This window comes from Nomascus leucogenys, chromosome 16, assembly GCF_006542625.1.
Source record: "Nomascus leucogenys isolate Asia chromosome 16, Asia_NLE_v1, whole genome shotgun sequence".
Taxonomy (NCBI): Eukaryota; Metazoa; Chordata; class Mammalia; order Primates; family Hylobatidae; genus Nomascus; species Nomascus leucogenys.
Window position 1 is genome coordinate 21871646 of NC_044396.1, and position 26572 is coordinate 21898217.

The following is a 26572-nucleotide window of genomic DNA, read 5'->3' on the forward strand; positions in this document are numbered from 1 at the left end:
GTTGGGATTACAGGTGTGAGCCACCACACCTACGACCATTCACTTATACAAGATAATATTTATGAGTATTTATAACATTCCAGGTGCTGATGTAAGTGCTTCACATGAATTAAATTATTTCCAGCCTGGGCAACATAGCAAGGCATTGTCTGTACAAAAAAAAGAAAAGAAAATTAGCTAGGTGTAGTGGTGTGCACTTGTAGTCCCAGGTACTCAGGAGGCTGAGGTGGGCGAACTGCTTGAGCCCTGAACCCAGAGGTCAAGGCTGTGGCGAGTTGTAATCAGGCTGTGGTGAGCTGTGATCACATCATTGCACTCCAGCCTGGGTGACAGAAAGAGACCTAGTCTGTAAAAAATAACAAATAAAAAGTAAAAGAATTAAATGATTCCCAACAACCCTATGACATTCGTGTTATTATTATTTCAATTTCACAGATAAGAAAACTGAGAAGACAGAGAGTTTAAATATCTTTCCTAGGGTCACAGAACTGGTAAGTGGTGTACCGGGACTTGAACCTGGAAAGTCTCCTCTCAGAGCTGTCTCAGGAGGTTGCCATCAGGCTGCTGGCCAGAGCTGCAGTCGTCTCAAGGCTTGGCTGAGGTTGAGAATCGGTTCCCAGGATCACGCCTATAGTTGTCAGCAGGCCTCAGTTCTTTGCTCTCTGTCAGCTGGAGGCCTCCCTTCCTCACCATTGGAACTTATTTTATCAGTGATTTTAAAAATGAGATCATGCTATGTAGGCTTTTTTTTTTTAACCTTGCAACATATTGTAACTATTTTACCATGTAACCATTTCTAGCCATCGTTTTTGAAAGCTTTGGATGCAAATTGCCAACTTGAAAAGGCAGAAATCCTTTAGGCAAATCAGTGAAAATACAGTGAAATACTCTTATCATTTTATCTTTTTAAACTTGTGCATTAAAATAAGAAAACCTCATTTCCTGTTGTGCCTGGGGATTTCTTTAAGTCACTACAATAACAAAATGAAATTTATGTTTTTACTGGACAGCAGAGATTTTTTCTATCACTTATTACTATATACTAATTTTTATTTTCTTTTTTATAGTTACAAGACAAATAAAACTTATAAAACTTGAAATTCTACAGAAGCTAAATATTCTTTCTTTGGTGCTAAATATAAAGATATGCAAGTTAACATGAATTATTCATTAGCGTAGTGACAAAAATATTCTCAGTAATTCAAAAATTATTACTGACTTGCCTGAATTATTACAGTCCTAATTTTGTAAGGTGCCGTGATAGCGCGAAATAGTTTGGCAGCGTGTATATATATATACAGGTTTTCTCACTGCATTTGCTTAGGGTGTTCGTCTGGGTTCTAGACATCTATTGTGGCCCTGAGTTTTTCTGTCTTAGATGGATTACCCGGAAGATGAAGGTCATGAGTGCCAGACACAGGCCTTTGTCAACCGTTTAATGCAATAGAAGGCAGTGAAGTTATACTTTAAATATTATAAGCTCTTAGAATTTTAAATATATGTATATATTTAATGTTCACGTCATCTGAATATGAGCTCAGCGAAAAGTTCTTTAGAGGGACGATATCTTTTATAGAATCGTATAATTTTATATGTTCACTTTCTCAGGTTAGAGATGCAGAAAGTGAAGCCCAGAGAATTAGGCTCAGGCTCTGCCCGCTGGTTGACTTTGCTTTCATCACGTCGGATTACACACACAGACTGTGACCAGCGATGATCCAGGCGTCTGGGTCGTCAGCGGGTATCCTGGGGGCTGTCCTCCTGACCACGACCCCTCAGTGGGGTTTCTTTCCGAGTGTCCCGCCCCTCGCAGCTGCTCTTTGATAAAGGGCGGAGGAACAGGGCTGGCTGCTTCCCGAGTCCCCAGGTCCCGTGAGCGGCGGGCGTGTTGCGGGTATGGGGTGCGGCGCCAGCAGGAAGGTGGTCCCGGGGCCGTCAGCGCTGGCCTGGGCCAAGCACGAAGGTCAAAGTCAAGCCGGCGTCGGAGGCGCGGGGCCCGGGCCCGAGGCGGCGGCCCAGGCGGCGCAGAGGATACAGGTGGCTCGCTTCCGAGCCAAGTTCGACCCCCGTGTCCTTGCCAGGTAAAGCGCCACGTGAGGAACTGGCCTGGGACTGGGCTGACAAAGAAAAACCCCTGGCCAAGACCGCCTCAAGGTTTCCTTCAGCTTGACTCAATTTTGGACAGGGTTCTTTCGGATGATAGGCCACTGATCTCCCCCTTTCTCTGCCCTTTTGAGATGTAAATCTTCTACAACCCAAGAGTGTCTTTTTCAAGCAGCTGGGAGCCATCCCTTTGAAATGTAGTCATCAAGAGAGTTAGGGCCACTGTCTCCCAGTCTCTGTGGGAGGGTAGGAGCCTAACTTCCATAAGAGCCAAGTAGCAAACACAGATCTCATTGACCGCCTCTCCCTAACCTTCTCCCATTCTTTTCCACTAGCTTACCCCAGCGCTTAAAAACTTTCTTGTCTTTTGTTTCAAAGGCGTCCATTTTCTTTCCCCTGTTGCAGAAGCCTTGACCCCTATTGCAATAGTCTGGGATAAGCCTTCCTTGCTGTGTTCCGTAAGTGCCCAGTACAATTTCTCTTTGACATCTCTGAGCAGGGAGTTCAGAGGATGGGAAAAAAGAGAGCAGGAGCAGCAGCAAACAAGGGAAGGAATTCCTGTCTTCGGAGGTGGGGGGTGCGGGTGTGAGAGGACTGCCTGCCAACCTCCAGCATCTGTGGTGGAAGACGGCTTTGCCACTAATATCCTGGGGCTGGGTCCTGCCAGACCAGGTGTGTGAAGGATCTTCCACTAAATTCTAAAAATTGGGATTACAGTGAGTGAACTAGAGATGCGCCTTTGAGACAACCAGACTTGAGGTCCAGTCCCATATCTTCTACCATATACCATGTAGAACATTCCTTAGCTTTCTTCCTTCCTTAGTTTCTAGCTCTGTAAAATGGGAGTATCTATCTCATAAGACTGTTTCGAGCATAGTTAAAGTAATACATGTAAATTATGCTGCACAGTGCATGGCACCAATCCTCATTAGACCTTAGTGCAGTGCTGATTATTGTCTTCGTGAATACAAATAAGCCCTTGCTATGTAGAAGATTGCAGGTTGGTTGGCCTCCTGAATGTACCATGTTGGACATGTTGGACATTTTGACCAAGTAAATCACAGAATCCCTTTCTCCTCTGTGTGTTTCGGGGGACACAATAACGAGTGGCTCAGCTGGCTTCCCAAGGCACTGCTGGTCCTAGAATTGCATGCTCACTTCATCACAGTGCTCTGTCCAGAATCTATGCAGAGCCATTTCCTGGCTTCCTTGAGAACTTTTAGTACAATGACTCCTGGAGGATTAGTCCAGTGGCTGCTAAGCCTAGAGTAGAACAAGGCTAGCTAATATGACTGAACTGAATCTGAGTAGGTACAGGGTCTTGCCAAGACTGAATTGGTTAAATGGCATCTCTGGTCATTTGTAGTCAGAGAGATGATGCTAGTCTGGTCTAGTCTTCATCCACCCTCCTAATTCCCAATCCCAGGGTAGACCCAGACCCCTAGAGTGTAAAGGCATCACAGAAGCAGAGGATCTCAACATTATAAGGGCTTCAGAGACTTTAACTCAAGACTCATATTTAATCAATGAGTAGTTGAGTCCCCAAAGGTTAAGTGACTTGTCCAAGTTAATGGTAGAATTGGGACTAGAACACAATCATCTTCCTTCTCCGTTGTGATTCCATCTATAACTTTTGCAGAAAAGAGATGATAGAATTTAAATATGAGTATATTTACTTTCTTGTTGGGAGTTTATTACAATTGTTTCTCTCAAGCAGATTGTGACACTATTATTATTTCCTTGTTTCAAATCTTTAATCTATGTTCAAAAATTCCCAGTTTATATCACAACAGCTGAGGTTAAAGTAATAGTTCCAATTTATGTAGTCCCTGGGATGATACAAAATTGCCCCACGTACTAAACTGACTTTGAGGTTACTCTTTTAAGAGAGTGGAGGGGTAAAAGTGAAGGAAATGAAAAGGCCTTATAAAGGCATTCTTCCCTACTTGATGTGATCTTTACTTAATGTTTTCAAAATATATATGATGATTCAGAAATAATATGTATTCAGTGAATGATTCTTTTGTTCAGTGTTTATTGCCACTCTTCTGTGCTAGGCACTCTGCAAGGTATAACCACGCAAATCATAGACATGCTCACCATTCATGGCAGTTGAGGACTCACGAGCAAGGCTGTAGCTATAAGAATTTGTTATGGGACAAATTGAATAACAATCTGAGGCATTTATTTCCACCGTTCTAAATCTTGGCTTAAAGTGTACTGTTTCCTCCAATGCCAAATTACTAGCATTTTTTCAAATATTGGAAATGTGAAGCCCCCTTAACAGTATTGAATAAAGCTTCCTTTATTTGAGCAAAAGAGTGTAGTTCTCAGAAATGGTAGTTTGTTTGATATGATTAATTCTGTGAACAAATGAGTTTGATGGCAGCTTTGAGGGCATAGCAATAAATTAGCATTTACAAAGTGTGTTCATCCACAATAGAGGTAATATAAAACTTGGTTGGTCTTCAAAGCAATAGAATTTGAAATGCCTGTGATTATCTTCAAAATCACACTGGGAATGCATGTGAATAAAAAAGCAGAGTTGGAAAGGGAAAAGGGGAAAGAATCTATTTAAGATGACTAAATTGCTGTCTGTTTTGATAAGGTAATTGGCCAGAAAATTAAATGCTCTGTGGAGAACAAAGCTGTTTTCTGTAATCTGGTACAGCCAAATGTCATTTTTATTCAGTACATACAGGAATATAAAGAACAAACAAGAAGGCAAAAAAAAAAAGTTACAGGAAAAATAAGCTCAATAAAAGAAGTAAGACTATTTAAAGCATTGTTTAGTATTAGAATCTTTGGTATTGAATATGTGATATAAAAAGGTGCCTTCTCCCTGGGTACTCCCTGAGTACATTCCATTCTCTGTCATCCTTAGCTAGGAGAGGTTTTATTAAAATGAAGTCCAGGCACAGTGGCTCACACCTGTAATCCCAACACTTTGGGAGGCTGAGGTGGGCAGATCACTTCAGGTCAGGAGTCCGAGACCAGCCTGGCAAACATGGTGAAATCCCGTTTCTACTAAAAAAAATACAAAAATTAGCCGGACATGGTGGTGTGCACCTGTAATCTCAGCTACTCAGGAGGCTGAGGCAGGAGAATCGCTTGAACCCGGGAGGCAGAGGTTGCAGTGAGCCAAGATAATGCCACTGTACTCCAGCCTGGGTGACAGAATAAGACTCCATCTCAAAAAAAAAAAAAAAAAAAAAAAAGAAAGGAGACCTGTGTTCTAATCCTGACTCTACAACGTAAACAACCAATTGGCTAATGTGTTCTTCAAATTTCCTCATCGGTAAAACAAGAAGTTGGGTTAAATACCCAACTTTAATAATCTTTCCAGCTATACAATCATGATTTTAAGTCTAGCATTTTCTCAACATGTCTTAATATGAAGTAGAGGGTTAAATTTGATAGGATTCCATTTTATTTTTTACTTTTTTAATTTTTGAGAAAGAGGTCTCTGTCACCCAGGCTGGAGTGCAGTGGTCTGATCACAGCTCACTGCAACCTCAAATTCCTGGGCTCGAGGGATCCTCCTGCTTCAGTCCCCTGAGTAGCTGGGGCTACAGCTGTGTGTCATGATTGGCTAATTTTTTAATTTGTTATAGAGAAGGCGTCTCACTTTTTTGCTCAGGCTGCTCTCAAACTCCTAGGCTTAAACAGTCTTCCCACCTCAGCCTCCCAAAGTGCTGGGATTACATGATGAGCCACCGTGCCTGGCCAGATTCTTAAATTTTAATAGACGTTTACACAGATAATTAAAGCTTAAGATCCCTTGCATTTGAAATCTGAGCTGATATCCTAGCCTTTTTTTCTTCAACTTTTAAGTTCAGGGGTACATGTGCAGGATGTGCAGGTTTGTTACATAGGTAAACATGTGTTCTTGGCCTTTTTGTGGGATAATTGGTTTACAAATTATGACATACATTCCACGTTAAAATTCTCTTTACTGCCTAGAAATTCCAAGTGTGGGAATGGGGATGGAGGGAGACTGTGAGAAGCTACTGGCTGCAAGGTGGCCCTAACACTACTCCCAGCAGACTGCTGAAACCGGCTCTTGTAATAGCACAGCTGCATTTACTTCTTCCTTATTAACAGCTACTGTGTACAAGATGAGCCTGGAGCTGAGCTCACAGTCAAGCAACCCAAAGAAACATACTGTTTATTCTCTGCCTCCTGATATGGGATCCTCTGCCTTTTGAGAAATTATAAACAGGAGTAAGCTTCTACTTTATTCTCCCCCACTTGATTTGTTTGTTGTTGAAGAATGACAAAAACAAGGGCTAGAGGAAGGAAAGAAATTGGTAGAGGGGGGTCTTAACCTTCTTGAAACCGTTTTTGTGAAATGCGTTTGAAAGGGCTGGATTTGAATCCCATCCATTCCAACTACAATCTGGGTGGCCTTGATAACTCATTTAACTTCTTTCTAAGTCTGGATTTCCTTATTTGAAAAAGGGGAATATTATTATATTACCCAGCAGGGTTTTAGTAGGGATAAGATTTTAAAAAATTGTTGGCATATAATAACTGTATAATAAATGGTAGTTATTGTATTGAGGTTGTTTTTCTACCAACAGATTACCTTTATATCATTTTCCTCCATTTCAAAACAGGATTTGGGGCACCTTTCAAAAATAATAAACACAAGTAATAATAAGCAAATAAATCCGATGAGAGGAATAGAAGGATAGAAAAGATGATATAAAGCATGGACTTAAATAATTTTGAGAATCATCACTTCTGGGGATAACATGTTTGGTTTTTCTTCCCAACAGATATGACATCAAAGCTCTTATTGGGATGGGCAGTTTCAGCAGGGTTGTCAGGGTGGAGCAGAAGACCACCAAGAAACCTTTTGCAATAAAAGTGATGGAAACCAGAGAGAGAGAAGGTAGAGAAGCGTGCGTGTCTGAGCTGAGCGTCCTGCGGCGGGTTAGCCATCGTTACATTGTCCAGCTCATGGAGATCTTTGAGGCTGAGGATCGAGTTTACATGGTAATGGAGCTGGCTACGGGAGGGGAGCTCTTTGATCGACTCATTGCTCAGGGATCCTTTACAGAGCGGGATGCCGTCAGGATCCTCCGGATGGTTGCTGATGGGATTAGGTATTTACACGCGCTGCGAATAACTCACAGGAACCTAAAGCCTGAAAACCTCTTATACTATCATCCAGGTGCAGAGTCGAAAATTTTAATTACAGATTTTGGTTTGGCACACTCCGGGAACAAAAGTGGTGACTGGACAATGAAGACCCTCTGTGGGACCCCAGAGTACATAGCTCCTGAGGTTTTGCTAAGGAAGCCTTATACCAGTGCAGTGGACATGTGGGCTCTTGGTGTGATCACATATGCTTTACTTAGTGGATTCCTGCCTTTTGATGATGAAAGCCAGACAAGGCTTTACAGGAAGATTCTGAAAGGCAAATATAATTACACAGGAGAGGTAAGAGAGCATTATTTTATTTCTATTGTGTTGGTTTAGAGTGGGCTTTCTCCACCTTGCTACTTTCGACATTTAAGACTGGATGATTCTTTATTGGGGTTGTCCTGTGTGCTGTAGGATGTTTAGCAGCATCCCTGCCCTCTACTCTAAATACCAGTAACGCACCTCCCCCAGTTGTGGGACCCCCAAATGTCTCCAGACATTGTTAAATGTCCCCTGTGGGGCAAAATTGCCCCTGACTGAGAGCCATTTGACTCAAGATAGCAAGGGCCTCCATTACTAGCTGCCTGTGGTTAGCACATGACACTGACAATCAAGTAGATAAATGAGTTCCTCTGCAGTTTTTTTCTCCAATCTGTGCAGAGCTTGAGCTGGCTGACTAGACTAATGTGTTCACAGAAACTCAGCATGACGCTTGGGTGTTTGGCGAGAGATTTTTCTGCCTTAAATCTTGATGATCCGAGCCCTTTTTGTGATGAAGTGTTTTCTCAGCGAAATGTTTAACCTCACAGCTTGTGTAAAATATTTATCCACTGATTAAACTTGAAACTCCCAGTGTTCATGAATGTGTTAACTTTTTTGTTGTTTTGGGTAAGGAAGGAAAGTTGCCAACGCTTGCGTGTGGGAAGCCTGACAAAATAGGAAATTCATTTCATGTACAGCAGATGAGCAAATTTATTTGACTTCTAATTTCTCATGAAGAACAACATTGATATTTGCTTATACCTACTTAAAATGTAACATGTATATCTACAGCAACATCTTTAAGCAAAATTAAAGTTAAATAACAAATTTAAATATAATGTTTTCTACACTCTGACAGACCTTTAGCGCCTTATGGTACATGTATATGTTTTTACAAACTCATACAAATTGATAAATGAGAACTAAAATTTACACAAGGAAGTAGGAAAGGATGGCAAAAATTCACAGACAATGCAATACCATTGATTATTAAAAGTCTGAAAAATGTCCAGCCTCACTAATGACCAAAGAAATGCAAATGAACACACAAATGTTTTTTTATTGTCTTTCAAATTCATAAAGATAAAACAAAAAACAACTAAATTCTACACATGGCTGCGAAGAGTACTGAGAGATTAGCCCTCTCACTAAGTACTAGTAGAGGACAAATTGTCATAGGTTTCTTGGAAAGTAGTTTGAAAATATGAATCTAGAACTGTCTTAGACCATTTTCACACTACTGTAAAGAAATATCCAAGACTGGGTAATTTATATTTAAATAAAGGTTTAGTTGTCTCACAGTTCTGCATGGCTGGGGAGGCCTCAGGAATTTACGAGCATGGCAGAAGGCCAAGGGGAAGCAAGCTTGGACCTTCTCACATGGCGACAGAAGAGAAAGAGAGGGGGAAAGAGCCGTTTATAAAACCATCAGATCTCGTGAGAACTCGCTCACTATCATGAGAACAACATGGGGAAACTGCCCATGATCCAATCACCTCCACTTTGTTCCCCTCCTGACACATGGGGACTACAGGGATTACAATATGAGATGACATTTGGGTGGGGACACAGAGCCAAACCATATCAAGAACTTTAAAAAATTTATGTATTTTGATCTGATAATTTGATTTGTAAGAATCTAAGCAATCCCAGATGTAGCAAAGGTTTCACTGTAAGAGTACTAATCCAAGCTATATTTACAAAAGTAAAAAATTAAAAAGAGTCCTGAGAGAATGTTTGAACACATAACTGAACATCCATATGATAGAGTATGATAGTCCCCAATTCATGCACATTTAAAAATTGTAATGACATTGGAAAATTTTCACGATATACTGCCAAGGGGAATAAAAGCAGGATATAAACTGTGTATACACTATGATCACGTTCATGTGGGAAAATATTTGCATGGGAAAAGGCTAGGAGGAAATACAATAGGATGTTTCCAGGGCTTTTCTCCTGGTATGGTGATTTGGATCATTTTGATTTTCTTTATAGCTTGAGTATCTTTCTATTTCTGTTTTTGTTTTGTTTACAAAGAACATATATTTCTGTTTCGGTTATCTACCACTGCATAACAAACAATCCCCAAACCTAGTGGCTTAAAACAATCATCACTTTTTTATGACTCATGAACCTGTGGTTGATAAGGCTCAGCTTGTGACTCTTCTGTGCCACATGATGTTGGATGGGACTGCAGTCATCTGGGGGCTTGACTGGGATGGAATATCCACAAGGGCCCCACGCAAATGTCTGGCATCTTGGTGGGGATGGCTGGAATCCGGGTTCAACTAGATCACTGGGACTCCTAGGCCTTTCTCTCTCATTCTTTCTATGCATCTCTGGCTCTCTTTTCCTCCACGCGTTTCTCCATGTGCTTTCTCCAACAGGGCAGCCAGATTTCTTACATGACAGCTGAGGGAAGGGGATATTCCAAAAGGGAGGTATGGAAGTTGCCAGTCCTCTTCAAGGCTAAACTTGAAAATAGCACAGCTCCAAGTCTGCATCATTCTATTGGTTACTGAGTCCTACGCCAGCCATGATTCAATGTTGGGGGGAACTACACAGAGTGTGATATGGGGGTGTGGTCCATTGGGGCCATATTTGGACTAGGTATTATAATTATTTTTAATGTGAAAGAATAATAAACAATATATAATATTTTCGGTTAAAAAATTCTTTTGTTAGGTTTAATTCAAAGAGTTCCTAAGGTCAGTTTCCCCAGAAGCAACTCTGAGAAGAGGATTCACGTGCAAGTGATTTATTATGGATAGACTCCTGGGGAGACAGGTAAGGGAGTGAGGGGAGCAGGACAAGGAAGGCAAAGAGGCCAAGGCCACAGAGGGTAGGCCTTATTCAGCAGGGGAGATATTAATACTTCTCAGCATTGTCCAGAGGCTAATAGGCAGGGTTTTCACACCACACCTATCTGTTGGTCACTGGGGTTGGTAATGGTGGTAAATTCTCAGGCCTTCTGAGGTCAAGGCAGAGTGACTCCATGAGCCCCAGGGCAGTCTGCTGAAAAAGAGCAGGGGGCTGGGATTTAGAAGCAAAGCATTTCAAAAGAAGGGTGCATGCATGCATACAGGAAAGAGGGGCCCAGGGTCTAGATGGAGCATTAACAGCATCTCCGTGGTGGGAGGTGCAAGGCACCCTCTGTTTCTTGAGGAAATGCCTGCCTGTAGCCCCAGAGTACTGACAATATACACCACAGAGGAGTGTGACTGCTTGTAATAAAGTACTAGATTTATATTATCTTGATTTCCTTCCCCATGTCTGTCAGGCACTCATGTCCAGCATATTAACATTTCTTTTGATATCACCAAGTGTCTTAGTCAGTGCAGGCTGCCATAATAAAATACCACAGGTTTGGTGGCTTAATTACTTCCCTACAGGCCTCATCTCCAAACATAGCCACACTGGGGGTTAGGGCTCAACAGAGAATTTTGAGAGAATAAAATAATCAGTCCATAATACCAAGGAATCATATATTGGTAGGCTCAGAAAAGTATATCATCATGTTTTCATTTGTCATCATATTACCACATATTTAGCATCTGTTGCCAAGTCTAGTAATTGCTAATTGTACCAATTTTATTTAAAACCAGGTGACCATTTAGGGTAAAGGAAATTTTCCTTCCCCTCTGAATATAATTTGAATCTATAAGGCAAACTGATAATAGGCAGATCAACAGGAGAAAATGTATATAAATTTATTTCTGTGCACAGGAGCCACACAAAAGATGAGACTTAAAGAAGGGCCAAATGACTGAAGTTTTCGTACTGTACAGAAAGGAATAGAGACTGGGAGTTTGGAGACAGGTTATGGGAGGGGGAGGGGAGAAATGGCATGGTGAGCAAAGGCTGTCTTGTTATGCAGATGAAGTCTCTCAGGTAGCAGCTCTCAGAAAGAATAGATGGAATCCAGTGGTGACAGTTTCCCTGTTGGAACTTTAATACTGTCAGATATTTCCTATGAGTTAATCTTTCCTGGTTTAGGATAAGGCTGATAATGGGTCTCAGAGAAATCCTGTTTGCATCCACTGTTTACTTCGCTAATGTAGATTTCCTCTACAGATGCAAATCTTTTCCACAAAAGGACAGCTTTCAGAGCCACTGTGGTGTCTGCAGCCCCTCTAAAGAGCCATCTCAAAATATGCCAAAGAAGTATAGTTTGGTGGATATATTTTGGTTTCCCATATCCTCAAGTCTGGAAGCATAGATGTGGTAGACAGAATAATGACCCACCAAAGATGTCCATGCCCTAATACCCAGAATCTGTGATTGTTACCTTATATGGTAAAAGAGAATTTGCAGATGTGATTAAGTTAAAACTCTTGAGATTGGGAGATAATTATGGATAATCTGGGAGGCCCAATATGATCACAAGTTTCTTTATAGTAGGGAGACAAGAGGGTCAAAGCTAGAGAGAGAAGAGATATGACTATGGAAACAGGTTGAAGTGATGTGCCTTTGAAGATGCAGAGAGGGGTCATGAGGCAAGGAATAAGGACAGTCTCTAGGAGCTAGAAAAAGCAAGGAATGCATTTTCCCCTAGAGCCTCTGGAAGGAACACAGCTCTGGTGACACTTTGATGTTAGCCCATAAGACCCATTTTAGACTTCTGATTTGCAGAACTGTAAAATAATAATTTGCATTTTTTCAAAAAGGTTTTCTTTTGCCTATAACTGAAATTCCAGATATGACACATTGTATAAATCACTTATTTTCCCCAGAATTCAGGTATAAAAATCAAATTAAATAGGTTGGGCATTGTGGTGCACACCTGTAATCCCAAAACTTTGGGAGGCCAAGGCAGGAGGATTGCTTGAGCTCAGAAGTTCTAGACCTGTCTGAGCAACACTGCAAAACATTATCCTACCAAAAATACAAAAAATTAGCCAGACATAGTGATGTGTGCCTGTAGTCCCAGTTATTCTGGAGGCTGAGGTGGGAAGATTGCTTGAGCCTGGGAGGTCTATGTTGCAGTGAGCTAAGATTGCAGCACTGCACTCCAGCCTGGGTGACAAGAGTGAGACCCTGTCTCAAAAAAACAAATAAAATAAAATAAAATAAATTGGATGAAAACTTCCAGAGATTTATGTGTATACCTCTTATGGTGAAGGGGAGTGATGTGTTTAATATAATACTAAATATTACACTAATATCTAACAGAGTCATACTCTAGCTCCACTCATATATAAGTAAAAATTAGCCATAATATTAATGTTTAATTTTTTGGATTTTGTTGTGAAATATATTCTTTTTCATGAAATCTTCAATGATCATTCCACTTCTGTCATTCTTTCCCTTTGCCAAATACTGTTTAGAATTATAATTAATTTCATTTGTTCTAATTTAATCTGGTTGCTATAGGTTGCTGCTTTAAGACATTACAAGCTCCTTAAAGGCAGAGATACTGCCATATTTTCTCTCTGCATTCAATAAGACATCTAAAAGGAATAAGCAAGGAGAATGCATTCAATTACAAATAAATTGCTTTTGAAAAATATTAAAAGATTCTGATTTATAACTGCATAAGTAACTGTATCTCAGATATAACTGTTTTGAACACAGCTTAGAATTTCTGACTTACAGTTAGGTAGATGATAATTAACATCCTTAGTTGCTGAGTTTATTAGATCCGTTCTGGAATATGTAGGTGGTCTGAAAGGTTACATCTACTCTATTCACTGGGTTTTGCAGGGTGGGCGTAGGAGTCCCCTTTTCTAGTTGCTTTCTGCAATGCTGGAGGAGCAGCCAGGGTAGACAGGTACAGCAGATGGTGGAGAAGGGATGGAAGAGAGCACAGATTTCCTCCCCAGTGTGCAAGGAAGGCCTTCATTTATCTGCTTGATTGCCAGTGCCTTCACAATGGCTTTTGGATGGTGGCAGAGCTCGTGCATGAGACACTAAATAAAGGACTCATCATGGAGACCACTTGAAGGCATCTTTATGCGGTCTTCACCCCTTCCTTCTGGTCAGGACTTCCTCATGCCGGAAATTTTGTTCAGCTCAGTGTCTCTGCTCTTAGGAGCCTCGCCTCGTGGTCTTGGCTGAGAGATCAAGTATGATTATGTATCTCTTCAAATACAAGTGCTTTAATATAAGTGGGAACAAAGCCTCAAAGTTCACGGGGCAATGGAAGAAAATCTATCATTGCTTAGGAAAATTGGGTCAGGGTCCATGAAAAGGGCCACATTTGTGCTATCTTGCAGGAAGGGTAGTCGTTTCTGGAAGGAAGAAGATTCCAAATAGACAGAATATATGCAAAAGCATATAAGGGAATACATGGACTAGTAAAATGTAAAAACTTTAGGCCAGGAGCGGTGGCTCATGCCTGTAATCTGAGCACTTTGGGAGGCCGAGGCGAGGCGAGCAGATCATGAGGTCAAGAGATCGAGACCATCCTGGCCAACATGGTGAAACCCCGTCTCTACTAAAAATACAAAAATTAGCTGGGTGTGGTGGTGCGTGTCTGTAGTCCTAGCTACTGAGGAAGCTGAGGCAGGAGAATCGCTTGAACCCGGGAGGCGGAGGTTGCAGTGAGCCGAGATAGCGCCACTGCACTCCAGCCACTGCACTCCAGCCTGGTGACAGAGTAAGACTCTGTCTCAAAAAACAAAAACAAAAACAAATGAAAACAAACAAACAAAAAAAACTTTAGAGCTCAGATGCCTGCATTCGTGTGTGTGTGTGTGTGTGTGTGTGTGTGTGTGTATACATGCGTGCATATTGATATAAGTATTTTGAAAAACTGTATAATATAATAATTAAGAACACGATCTGGGCCAGGCATGGTGGCTCATATTTATAATCCCAATGATTTGGGAGGCTAAAGTGGGAGGATCACCTGAGCCCAAGAGTTCAAGGCCAGCCTGGGCAACATAACAAGACCCCATCTCTACAAAACACATTTTTTTAAAATTAGGTGGGCATGGTGGCATGTGCCTATAGTCCTAGCCACTTGAGAGGCTGAGGCAAGAGGATCACAGCTGCAGCGAGCTATGATCACACCACTGCACTCTAGTCTTCTGGGTAACAGAGTGAGACCTTCTCTCTAAACAACAACAACAACAAACAAACAAACAAACAAACAAAAATTCCCACTATCTGGAACAAGAGTGACTGGATTCCACTACCAGCTCTGCAATTTACTGTGTAACTTGGGACATTTAAAAGTTTTTTTCTGTATCTCAGTTTCTGCATTTGTGAAATGGTAATCATGGCGGTACCTACCTAACAGGGTTGTTGTGAAGATCAAATAAGCTAATAGATTTAGGTGCTGAGACTATTTTCATATGCTAGTGTATACAGAGTTAGTGCTATGTGTATGTTCATTATTTTTGTTGTTGGTAATTACTATTAACTTGGGAGACTGGGACTGAAAGTTTGAATTTTGCCTAAGTAAGTTATTAGTTTTATGGCTTTTTTTCTGCAGTATAAACTTCATTTATCAAGTGCACCTTTTAAATCTTTTACATGGAATAGTGAAGAAAGGTTGGTGTTAGAATTTTAATATTAATGATAAATTACAAGAATTCTCATCAATGAGTTGTGAATCATATATTCTCGTCTAATTATATTCCACTGTATCACAGTCATCTTTTTTTGGTGAGCAATACATTGATTTTTAAAAAGGAGTCTTATAACCATATTAGCTAGCTGATGAGGACAGACACTGATATGAAAAACATTTTTTTCTATTTTGAGAGACAAAGTCTCACTCTGTCACCCAGCAGGCTGGAGTGCAGTGGTGTGATAATAGCTCAGTGCAGCCCCAGACTCCCTGGGCTCAAGCAATCTTCTCACCTCTGCTTTATGAGTAGCTGGAACTACAGGTATGTGCCATGCACAGCTCATTTTTTAAAAAAAATCTTTTGTAGAGATAGGGTCTCGTTATGTTGCCCAGGCTGGTCTTGAACTCTTGGTCTCAAGTGATCCTTCTACCTTGGCCTCCTGAGTTGCAGAGATTACAGATATGAACCACAGTGCCTAGCCTAAAAACATATATACACACACACACACACACACACACATATGTGTGTGTATATATATATATATATATGTATGTATATATATTTTAAAATCCCACATGGATATTAATAGAAAATGGTCCCTATCTACTTAGGTTCACCTATGATTCTCATACTGTTAAGAAAAACTTTTGCTGATATTCTCTTTTAGAAGTAACATGTCTGATTGATTATGCTCATCTTCACCAGCCATGATCCCAATTTTGCTCCGTCTCTTTCTCTCCACTAACTTCTCTTATTCTCTTGTTCTCCATTCAGGTTATTAAGTAGGAAAAAAGGAAAGAAAAGCAGAACATTCAGTACATTAATCCTCTTTCCATCATGACTAGAATTCTTGGAATAAATATTGTACCATATTTCAGATAGGTCTGCTAAGCCTTAATTCCTGTAATTTGGTTCCCATTCCTACGGTTTAGTTCCTAAGTACTTACGCTCACCAAAAAATATGGTGCTTAATGATTTTTAATGATATTTTTACTTTAAAAGTTACTTTATAGAAAATAATTTTAGTGGTTTTAAATCTTACAAAAGTAACTTCATTTTCTGCTCTATCACTTTCTTCATCTCTTCTCTGACTTGCCTTAAACTGAATAGATATAAACCTTCATCTCTTAAACTCAATGATAGACAATAAGTGTTTCTAGGAAGGGAAATGATGGTGATGTGTTTTGTTTTGACTGTGTAGATGTCACCTTGCATTAGTGATTAGGGTATAACAGTAGCTATGCTATCTACTTCCTTGATTAGGTTGTATCTTGACCTTGATATCATCAGTGGAATTCACAGAGTTGAGAGGAAAGGAACTATTTGAGTAAAGTTTCCAGAAACTGACTTAATATTAATACTATGTTTATATTATACTTTAATAGGTTTATACTGCAAGAACTAGTTATAAATAATACATACATTATTCCATATGTTTATACTATAAGCACTAGTTATGAATAATAAATGTATATTATGCATAGAAGAATGAGTCATCTGTTGATTTGGGGTACAAAGGCCAACCCGTTTATTTTGGTCACTCTTACATTGTTTTTTCTTTGGAGAAAATGGAACACTCCTCTTGTTAACTTCTGGTACTTTGAAAAATAGTAGGTGCTCAAAAAACTTCAACTGTACCCAATTTTACTTAAATTTAGAGTTTTCCTTATGAGTAAAGAAATGGAAGCATTCCTTCTCTCGAAGCAGAACCCCATCACACACAAAAATATCCTCTTTATGAGCCTAGTGTAAGATTAATTAACTTTCCATTTTAAAATTAAATGGCACCTGTGACTTGTGAATATGTGTTCACTCTTCCCAGAATTTACAAATGCCCCAGCAGGCAGAGCATTCTGACATAATTAGTCAACGCTTTGTCTTTCTGCAGTTTCGTTTTTGGCAAGATAAAGCATTTAAAATCTGATTTGTAGATTGAGAAATAAAGAAATAAAAATATTAAATATCTATAACAAAAATGATGTATGGAATCTTCTGCTTCCTGAAATGTGGAAGAATAATTTTTGCCATGTCTACTACTAACAAAGTCATGGAGAGTAATCAGTTTGGGGCATATTTACATAAAATTTATTTGCAAAGCGTGAGTTAAATTCTACCAAGACCGTACACTAATGTTCAAAGAAGGAAGGAAAATTCATCAGAAGGTTGTCACGAGTAGAAATTTTTAATAAAACTTATGATTTTTGTGGAGATAAATGTGATAATGAGTATTTCTAGTGCAAGGAATTGAATGATAGCTTATTTATTTTTAAAAATAGATATTTGTAGCTTTTAAAAAAATATTTAATTAAATCCACCAATAATTGTCCTATACTTCAAGAGCTCTATATTTAGCAAATTGTAACATTAATTACAATCTTAAATTCAAAGGTTTTCATCTAGAATTTTAGGGACTGGGTCTATGTTGTGTGTGTGTATGTGTGTGTAGTGTGTAGCTTTTTAATAATTTTTGTTTCTTTGTATTTTGAGACAGGGTCTTGCTCTGTCACCCAGGCTGGTTACTGTGGTATGATCACAGTTCACTGCAGCCTCAAACCTCCTAGGCTTAAGCAACTCTGCCACCTCAGCCTCCAGAGAAGCTGGGACTACAGGTGCGTGTCACCACACTAAGCTAATTTTTGTATTTTTGTAGAGACAGTGTCTCACTATGTTACTCAGGCTGGTTTTGAACTCTTGGGCTCAAGTGATCCTCCTGCCTCGGCCTCCCAAAATGCTGGGATTGCAGGCATGAGCCACCACTCCTGGTCTTAATAATTATTTTTATAATGATTTTTTTGTGGGCATTTATGCAAAGGAACTGAGAAATATTAAAGTGTTGACTAGTTGTAGGAATATTAGTCATTCTTTAAACCAATTACCTAGTTAGCTTTTGTATATTTACCAATCTTTTGCACAAAATATTAAATTAGCCCCACTAATTGGTGTTCATAAAAAAGAAGAGAATGAAAATATTAATCTTGAATATATGATTCTTGTCTCCTTGAAGAGGCACCACCAATTTCCATGAGATTCCTGGGGCTCATGGTGAGGAGGAGAGATAGGGGATCTATAGTACACAAAGTGATGTGTGACCACTAGATAAAGAGAAGCTTGAACAGGCAGTGGTTCACGCCTGTAATCCCAACACTTTGGGTGGCCGAGGCAGGTGGATCACCTGAGGTTAGGAGTTTGAGACCAGCCTGGCTAACGCGGTCAAACCCTGTTTCTACAAGCTCTCCATAAATTGACTCCTAGATACTCTCCAGTTGTTCTTTATGGCTCAGGAATTCTGCAATTTATAACTCATGCTTGAATAATAAGCTTTGGCTGAAGAACTTTTTTTCCAGTTACTTTATTTTCTGCAACTGCATTTTAAACATACAGTCATTTGGGGTCATCTTAATAAGCTCTCCATAAACCTTGCTGCACGTATTTTATATTCTTTCAGAAAGATTCAGTTGCTTGTCTTAAAATGTTCCAGAGGAGCCATCTAATTTAACCTTCATTTAAATAGCCTTGAGCTCAGATAGATGTGTCTGGATTCAGGGCCAAATAGATGTCTAGCCAGAACCAGAGGGCATAGCATTGTGAGTGTCAGCCACTGATGTGCATTTTCTAGACTGGCAGAGTTTATATTTTATTTTTCCTGTGTTTGAGTATTTGTCAGATATGCTCATTTATTTTATGACTTTTATTTCTGGGATAAATATTTCTCATGTCTCATTTACCTAAATACACTGAAGGAAAAAAAAGAAGAGTTCTTTTACTGGTTTCTTATTATTCAAATTCTGGATTAAGGCTGGGGGCAGTGGTTCACGCCTGTAATCCCAACACTTCGGGCGGCCGAGGCAGGCGGATCACCTGAGGTTAGGAGTTTGAGACCAGCCTGGCTAATGTGGTGAAACCCTGTTTCTACAAAAATACAAAAATTAGCTGGGCTTGGTGGCACGTGCCTGTAATCCCAGCTACTTGGGAGAGTGAGGCACGAGAATCGCCTGAATCCGGGAGGCGGAGGTTGCAGTGAGCCAAGATCATGCCACTGCACTCCAGCTTGGGCAACACAGTGAGACACCATCTCAAAAACAAACAAACAAACAAATTCTGAGTTAAGTTGGCATGGGTGGGGGTGGGAGTGGGTCTGCAGTCACAGTTACTTGGGAAACTGAGGCAGCAGGATGGCTTGAGACCAGGAGTTCAAGTCCAGCCTGGGCAATATAACAAGACCCCATCTCTAAAAAGAAACAAAACAAAACAACAAAAAACAAAACATAGAGTTAATAGGGTGCTAAGAGATTGGAGAGTGTGATGTCTACGTATGGACTCTGATTTATCCTTACACAAGGGCAAAGACAATACCTGGAAGGATTCCTTTATCTTTCCTTGGAAATACCATGTTTTAAAGACACACATCAACTAGAAATTGTGTTTGAGATACAGCAAACGTATGGGTAATTTTCTCAATGTTTCTCTTTTGTAGAGGACAAAGGATACTAAACTGTAGTGTTTTCCAGGTATGTGGTATGTGTTGGTAGAGTCAACCTAAAGGATGAGGCTGAGGCACAAAATATAGTTTTTAAGAGCTTGTCTGATCAGGCCAAAGTGGGGACATCTGCTCTGGAAAACATCCTAACTTCTGTGGGGCGTGTGCTCTTAGGTCTGGGCTGATACAAAGTTGTTTGAGAGGAATTAACACTGGTTTACAGAAATAACATTGATTAGTGATTGGCTATATTGTGGAACTGTAGGGTATGAGTGATGGTGTCCAACCTATGGCACTTTATGGCTACTTGGTGTTAGATAGTGTAGAGCCCGCATAGCAAGTGGCTTCAAGAGGTAATAATTTAGCACAAGAGGAGAATGAGAAGTGACGGCTGTTATATTTCAGTGCCTCTCTTGGCCTGATAATTTAAAGGGGCTTGCATTCCTCAGATTAAATGTTTCTTTTCTTTCTCAGCAGATAATGCAGAAAGCAAATTTGAGTATAAAGAACAGCCTTCTTAACCCCATGCTCACAAATGCCACTATGAAGTGCTGCTATTGTACTTAAAGTATGTGCAATTGCTGTAAACACTGCCACAGTAAATCCCTGAAATAGGAACTACTTAGCTGTGCATATTGAACTGTGTCATAGCTGTTACATGTTGAATCTATTTGTAGTCAAATCTATTTGAATCTGTTTGTTGCATGTTGAATCTATTTGTTCCCAGCTGATTGGGAACAGTGAGGGCCCAGTGTGTTTGAGGAAGTACACTTCACTTTCCTTCCTTCCTTCCTTCCTTCCTTCCTCCTTCCTTCCTTCCTTCCTTCCTTCCTTCCTTCCTTCCTTCCTTCCTTCCTTCCTTCCTTCCTTCCCTCCTCTCCCTTCTTTCTCTTTCTTTCTTTCTTTCTTCTTTCTTCCTCTTTCTCTCTTCCTTTCTTCCTTTCTTTTTCTTTCTTTCTTTCTTCCTTTCTCTCTTTCTTCCTTCCTTCCTTTCTTTTTCTTTTTCTTTTCTTTCTTTCTTTCTCTCTTTCTCTTTTCCTTTCTTCCTTTCTTTTTCTTTCTTTCTTCCTCTTTCTCTCTTTCTTTCTTTCTTTCTTTCTTTCTTTTTCTCTTTCTTTCTTTCTTTCTTTTCTCTCTCTTTCTCTCTCTCTCTCTGCCTCTCTCCTCCCCTCTTCTCTCTCTCTCTCTCTCTCTCTCTCCTCTTTCTTTCTTTTTAGAGACAGGGTCTCACTCTGTCACCCAGGCTGGAGTGTGGTGGTGCCATCATAGCTCAGTGCAGCCTTGAATGCCTGGGCTGAAGGAATCCTCCCACCTCAGCTTCCTGAGTAGTTGGGATTACAGACATGTGCCACTGTGCCTGGCTAATTTTTACATTTTTTGTACAGATGGGGTCTTGCTGTGTTGCCCAGGCTGGTTTCAAACTCCTGGACTCAAACTATCCTTCTTCCTCAACCTCCCAAAGTGCTGGGATTACAAACGTGAGCCACTGTGCCTGGTTCAGAGTAAGCTTTCAAAGGAAGGGAAAAGTTGATGATTTCTCAATCCATTCCACTTTCCCCTTCTACTCCTTCTCATTCTTGAAGTCACAGGAATTCTGTGAGATGACCACAGTGTTGCAAACACTGACCTGATGTTGACATAGTTCATAAAAGACAGCTGCTTTGCCTTGTCCAGGTCCTGTAAATGCAGTATGGGAACTCGTATTGATAACAACAGCACAATGGACAGATTTCTGAGAAGGTTTTCTCACTCATTGGACAAAGAGTTTGGAAGAGAATTTCTGTGTTTGTGTTTGTCTTTTTCTTCTGTGAAAGTTTTTTCTTTTCCTCCCTCAAAATTGGTTTAGTTCCTCTATATATGTAATGACAGAGTATTAAAACTGCTTATTTGAAATAGTTTTTCGGATTTGATTGGCATTAATCTATGTAATTAAGAATAGGTTTCTTTGTGTTTGTGTATGTTTCTATTTTATTCATTTTATTCTAACTTATTTATTTTTATTCTCAGCCTTGGCCAAGCATTTCCCACTTGGCAAAGGACTTCATAGACAAATTACTGATTTTGGAGGCTGGTCATCGCATGTCAGCTGGCCAGGCCCTGGACCATCCCTGGGTGATCACCATGGCTGCAGGGTCTTCCATGAAGAATCTCCAGAGGGCCATTTCCCGAAACCTCATGCGGAGGGCCTCTCCCCACTCCCAGAGTCCTGGATCTGCACAGTCTTCTAAGTCACATTATTCTCACAAATCCAGGCATATGTGGAGCAAGAGAAACTTAAGGATAGCAGAATCGCCACTGTCTGCACTTTTGTAAGCAGATGACCTCTAAAACCATTTTTGCCTATTTTAGGACCATTTCATCATGATTAGGGCACCCTCAAGCTCCAAGGACATGGGACTCCATGGTATTGTTGGATACTATTGATATTGACTTTTAACATTTTCTTGTTCTATATATTTTTCGTATACCTGTATTCATTTTCCCAAAATATACTGCTGCAAATGATTAATAGTTTAGTAAATACTAGCTATGTTTAGATAATTGGAAACAATAAATAAATAAGAAAATCTTTAAAGTATGTAATGGATTAAATAAAATACAATACTATAGAAATAAGGGATGTATATGTGAAGGCATGGTGAACGAGAGACATAGCAGGAATAGTTAGATATGGGGAATATATGTATTTATCCCGAAATTACTGATTTTTATTTAAGCCCCAGTATACAGTGTTAACTAGGTAACACTCAAAGTAGTTATAAGTGTCTGTTAATTTCATATTTAGTCTGCAAATATTTATGAAAAATTATTAATTATGGGGCCTATAAAGAACTATAAGATATAATTTCAATCTATCAGAAACTTTTAGTCTAATTGGGGCATTATTCAAGGGAAAAATGGAGATTTTTAAGAATCATAAAATAGTGATTTTTTTTCTAGTGTTAGCATTCATCAACCACCAGTGTTTAGAAAAAAATATATGATCATCTTGCTTCTTATCACTACTGTCAACTCTTTTTAGTATGTACTGGTTTCTTCTAGAATTATTTAATCAAATACCTTGATGACTTTAAACATTCACCATGAAATAATTATAGGTAATGCAATAAAGAGGTAAGTTTCAAAACTTAGTTCTCTAGGCAAGTCGCATATGGCCTGATCTCTTCTACAGTAAATTTTTATAAAATGATATAAAGATTGAAATATTCTTAATCATATCTGTGAGTCACTCATATGTGTGGGTAAACATAGTAAATAAATGATTAACTAGTTGATATTGCTTATTTTATTCAGTAAAATAATAAAATGTTAGAATGACATTTACTGTAAGTTTAAAATCAGTCTCAATTTTTTCATTTTATTTTTCTCTTTTAGGCTATATAGATGGAACAGCTATATATCTGATATATAGATATGAATATGTAATTAGTGACACAACTATTTTCTTTTTAAGTTGTAATGCTGTATCACACGATATATGACAGTCCTGGATTAATTCCTTTAATATAGAAAGACACTTACAAATTCATTAGATAAATCATAGAAAAATGGGCAAATATTTTACCAGGTGGTTTATAAACATATAGATGGCTAATGAGTACATGAAAAAAATGCTTAGTTTCATTTGTAATTTACAAAATGAAAACTAAAATGACAAAGAAAATGAAAATTTAAAAGGCAAAGAATTTTTTTTTACCCATTAGATCAAAACAATTTAAAACTTGGATACTACATATGGTGGAAGGTTGCGGGCAAGCAGATACTCTCATGCCCTGCAGAGAGAGAGGAGTGCAATTTGATGCCATCTCATGGCCTTGGGGGACAGTTTGGTAGTAATATCTACTCACATTAAAAATGCATGGACCTTTGATCTAATTGTATCATTGGTAGCAATTTGTCCTACACATATTCTTGCCAAAGTGTGTATAAAACATTGTGCATAAGGCATAAAACATTGTTATTATATTAACAAGAGTCATAAATAAACGCCATCAGTAGGAGAATGCCTTAAAGCATGTCACATTTAAGCAAAGGTCTACTATGTAGCCATTAAAAATAATGCGGCAGATCTGTAAGTTTTGTTATATAACATGTTATTGTGTTAAAGGAAAAAGCAAAAAGCACAGGAGTATTACAGTGTGATCTCCTTTGTGTGAAAAAAGTATGTTCAGAAGCTTGACAGATTGCTAAGAATTTGATAAAGGAGACAGTGATTATCTCTGGAGAAAAAAAGAATAAGTCTGGGGTGGGAGGGAAAGGTTTACTTTTCATTTTACACCTATTTCTACCTTAACATTAAAAAAATTGATGTATTTCAGCTGAGTGTAATGGCTAACCCCTGTAATACCGGCACTTCGGGAGGCTGAGGCAGGTGGATCACTTGAGGCCAAGAGTTCGAGACCAGCCTGGCCAACACGGCAAGACCTCATCTCTACTAAAAGTACAAAAATTAGCTGGACGTGGTGGTACACAACTGTAATCCCAGCTACTCAGGAAAGTGAGGCATGAGAATCACTTGATCCTGGGAGGTCAAGGTTGCCGTGAGCAGAGATCATGCCACTGCACTCCAGCCTGGGTGACAGAGTGAGATCCTGTCTCAAAGAAAGAAACAAAAAAATTGATGTATTTCTTTTAAGTCTATAGTAAAAAGAAAATGCAATTAAAAATGCAAGTGGCAAAAGGGAAACAATCTGAAAGGGAGAAGCTTGAATAAGCACCCCGATAGAAACTGGGGATTGACTAATGAGATGTGAAAACTAATTCTTTTTAATTGAATATTTCATATATTTGCCCCCCCTGAAGTTTTTAGAATACAAAAAAAGCAATCAAAATTTCTAATGCTAATACTTTCAGATTTCTTAAGCGATCAGGAAGTCGCTTTCACATGCTGCCATGGTCATTTTATCCTAATATTTATTGAAAACTTACTCTGTGCCAAGTACTATGCTAACTTTAACACACATTATTTCATTTGCTCCTCACAACAAAGCTACAGGGTATTATTCTTAATTTGGTTTCTGTCTGAGGAAACTGAGGCTCACAGATGTGAAGTAACTTATCCAAGGTCATCAGTAGGTAAATAGCAGATTTGGAATCAGAAACTCAGAACTTTTCCCTTAATCTCTTTGTTGGATCATTTCCAAGAATTGAGAATGCAAAAGACAGGTTCTGATGACTTAGATTTTGTCTATGCTGCCACAAAGAAACAATGCCATACAATATTATGCTGAATTATGGTGTAAATATTTGTAGTTTCCATGGATAATTGACTTTCGCCTTTGCCTGCGTAGGTTGCCTTGAGGTGCTTTTCTACCCTCACCAGCCCTAATGAGCCACCCCAGCAGGGTGGCTCCTCAAGTCCAAGGGCAGGACGAGGTTATTGCTGGGACAAAAAAGGATATTAAATGCAGGGCAACGCATGAGGTCTAGGAGAAGTGGGGCTCGGCTAGGAAGACAGTCAAGCCTCAGAGATCAGCAAAGGCAGGGAGTTTAATTTGGGGAGGCCGTCTGCAGAAGATGAGATCAGAAGAATCTCAGACACATGCTCCAGGCAACCCAGGCTCAAGAACCCAGATAGAGGGAAACAATTAGGGGTCAGAGCCTTTGAAGAGGGCCTTAACACTGAGTCAAAGATTTCTCAAGGTCAGAGTGCTTGTGTACATGGTGACTGGGGGACCATTAGTGAGACAGCCTACAGGATGGGAGGATTGAGAGGTAGGCAGTGCCTCTTGATTCCTACGTTTTTAGGTTCTCAAGAGCAAGGACCAGGTCTTATTTATCTTTGAAACCCTGGGATCTGGTAGCCCGCATATAGCAGGCACTCAGTTAGTGTTTGAAAATGAACTGTGGACTGGTCTCTGTATCCCCTTTTCTCTGATCAGCAGCCAGAGTTCCCTTTGAAGATCTTCTAAATCACTCGCCTCTGTGTAGAAGGATGAATGAGACGGGAAAGGAAAAGGCATGATGAGGGAGACAAGATGCCTAGCGGGATGTACACTGGGAATTTTCATTCGTAGAAAAAAAATCCTTCTCTCTCCTGCTGAGTACCCCTGGGCCCTCGCTAAGAATCCTCTCAACCTTAAAGGCTTTTGAATGGAAGGTTGCGGTTGGGTAATTAGTTCTCTTCTCTCCAGCTTTTGTAAAGTTCTTATAAATCAACTCAGTTTGTTTTTTAACTGTTTCTCTAATAAGCTCATGGTTCTCTCAGAGGCTTAGTTTCCTGTTATCTTGATTTGGTGTGACAAGGAACTTCTATGTCAGTTTATTCCCCAGAATGGAATTCTCCCCACTCCCTTTTCCTACTGCAAACAAAACAGACCAACAAGCAAATTAACCAACCAACCAATCAACTTACCTTTCTAAATTCTACTTTTGAATAAATAGATTTTGACAGTCCTACAAATTAGACATATCATTCCGCTTTATTGTGAACTCCTGTGAGAAAAATAGATAAACTAGCACTTTTTCATCTATTTTGACCCTATTCTACCATCCTCTGGTGAAATTAGGTATTGCAAATCAATTTCTAAATGTGGATATTCTTTTCTTTATTTGACCGGGTTAATATCAATAGAGTGAAAAGAGCACTCAGATTATTTTATAATAAACACATTAAACCTCACCTTTTCTTTTCTTTTTTTTCTTTTTTCTTTCTTTTTTTTTTGTGATACAAGGTTTTACTCCTGTTGCCCAGGCTGGTGTGCAGTGGCATGATCTCAGCTCACTGCAGTCTCAACCATCTGGGCTCACGTGATCCTTCCACCTCAGCCTCCAGAGTAGCTGGAACCACAGATACGCGTCACTATGCCTGGCTAATTTTTGTATTTTCAGTAGAGACCGAATTTCCCCATGTTGCCCAGGCTAGTCTGAAACTCCTGGCCTCAAGTGATCTGCCTGCCTTGGCCTCCAAAAGTGCTGGGATTTCAGGCACGAGCCACCATGCCCAGCCATGTTTCATTTTTCTTATTACTTTTCTTATTACTTTTGTGGAATCACTTCTACTTATTTCCTAATAGAAAAAACAAGTGTCTCCTGAACGATAATGTAAACTTCTTTCATT

General features: G+C 39.6%; 1 protein-coding gene across 1 annotated transcript; it reads left to right on the top strand.

Annotated features, from left to right (window-relative positions):
• The first annotated feature begins 1827 nt into the window (after positions 1-1827).
• Positions 1828-23182, top strand: PSKH2 (protein serine kinase H2). The gene is made up of 3 exons (XM_003268264.3): positions 1828-2081; positions 6885-7551; positions 21520-23182. The coding sequence occupies exons 1-3, from the start codon at positions 1897-1899 to the stop codon at positions 21823-21825; spliced, it is 1158 nt and encodes a 385-aa protein (XP_003268312.2). The 5' UTR covers positions 1828-1896; the 3' UTR covers positions 21826-23182.
• Positions 23183-26572: the final 3390 nt, after the last annotated feature.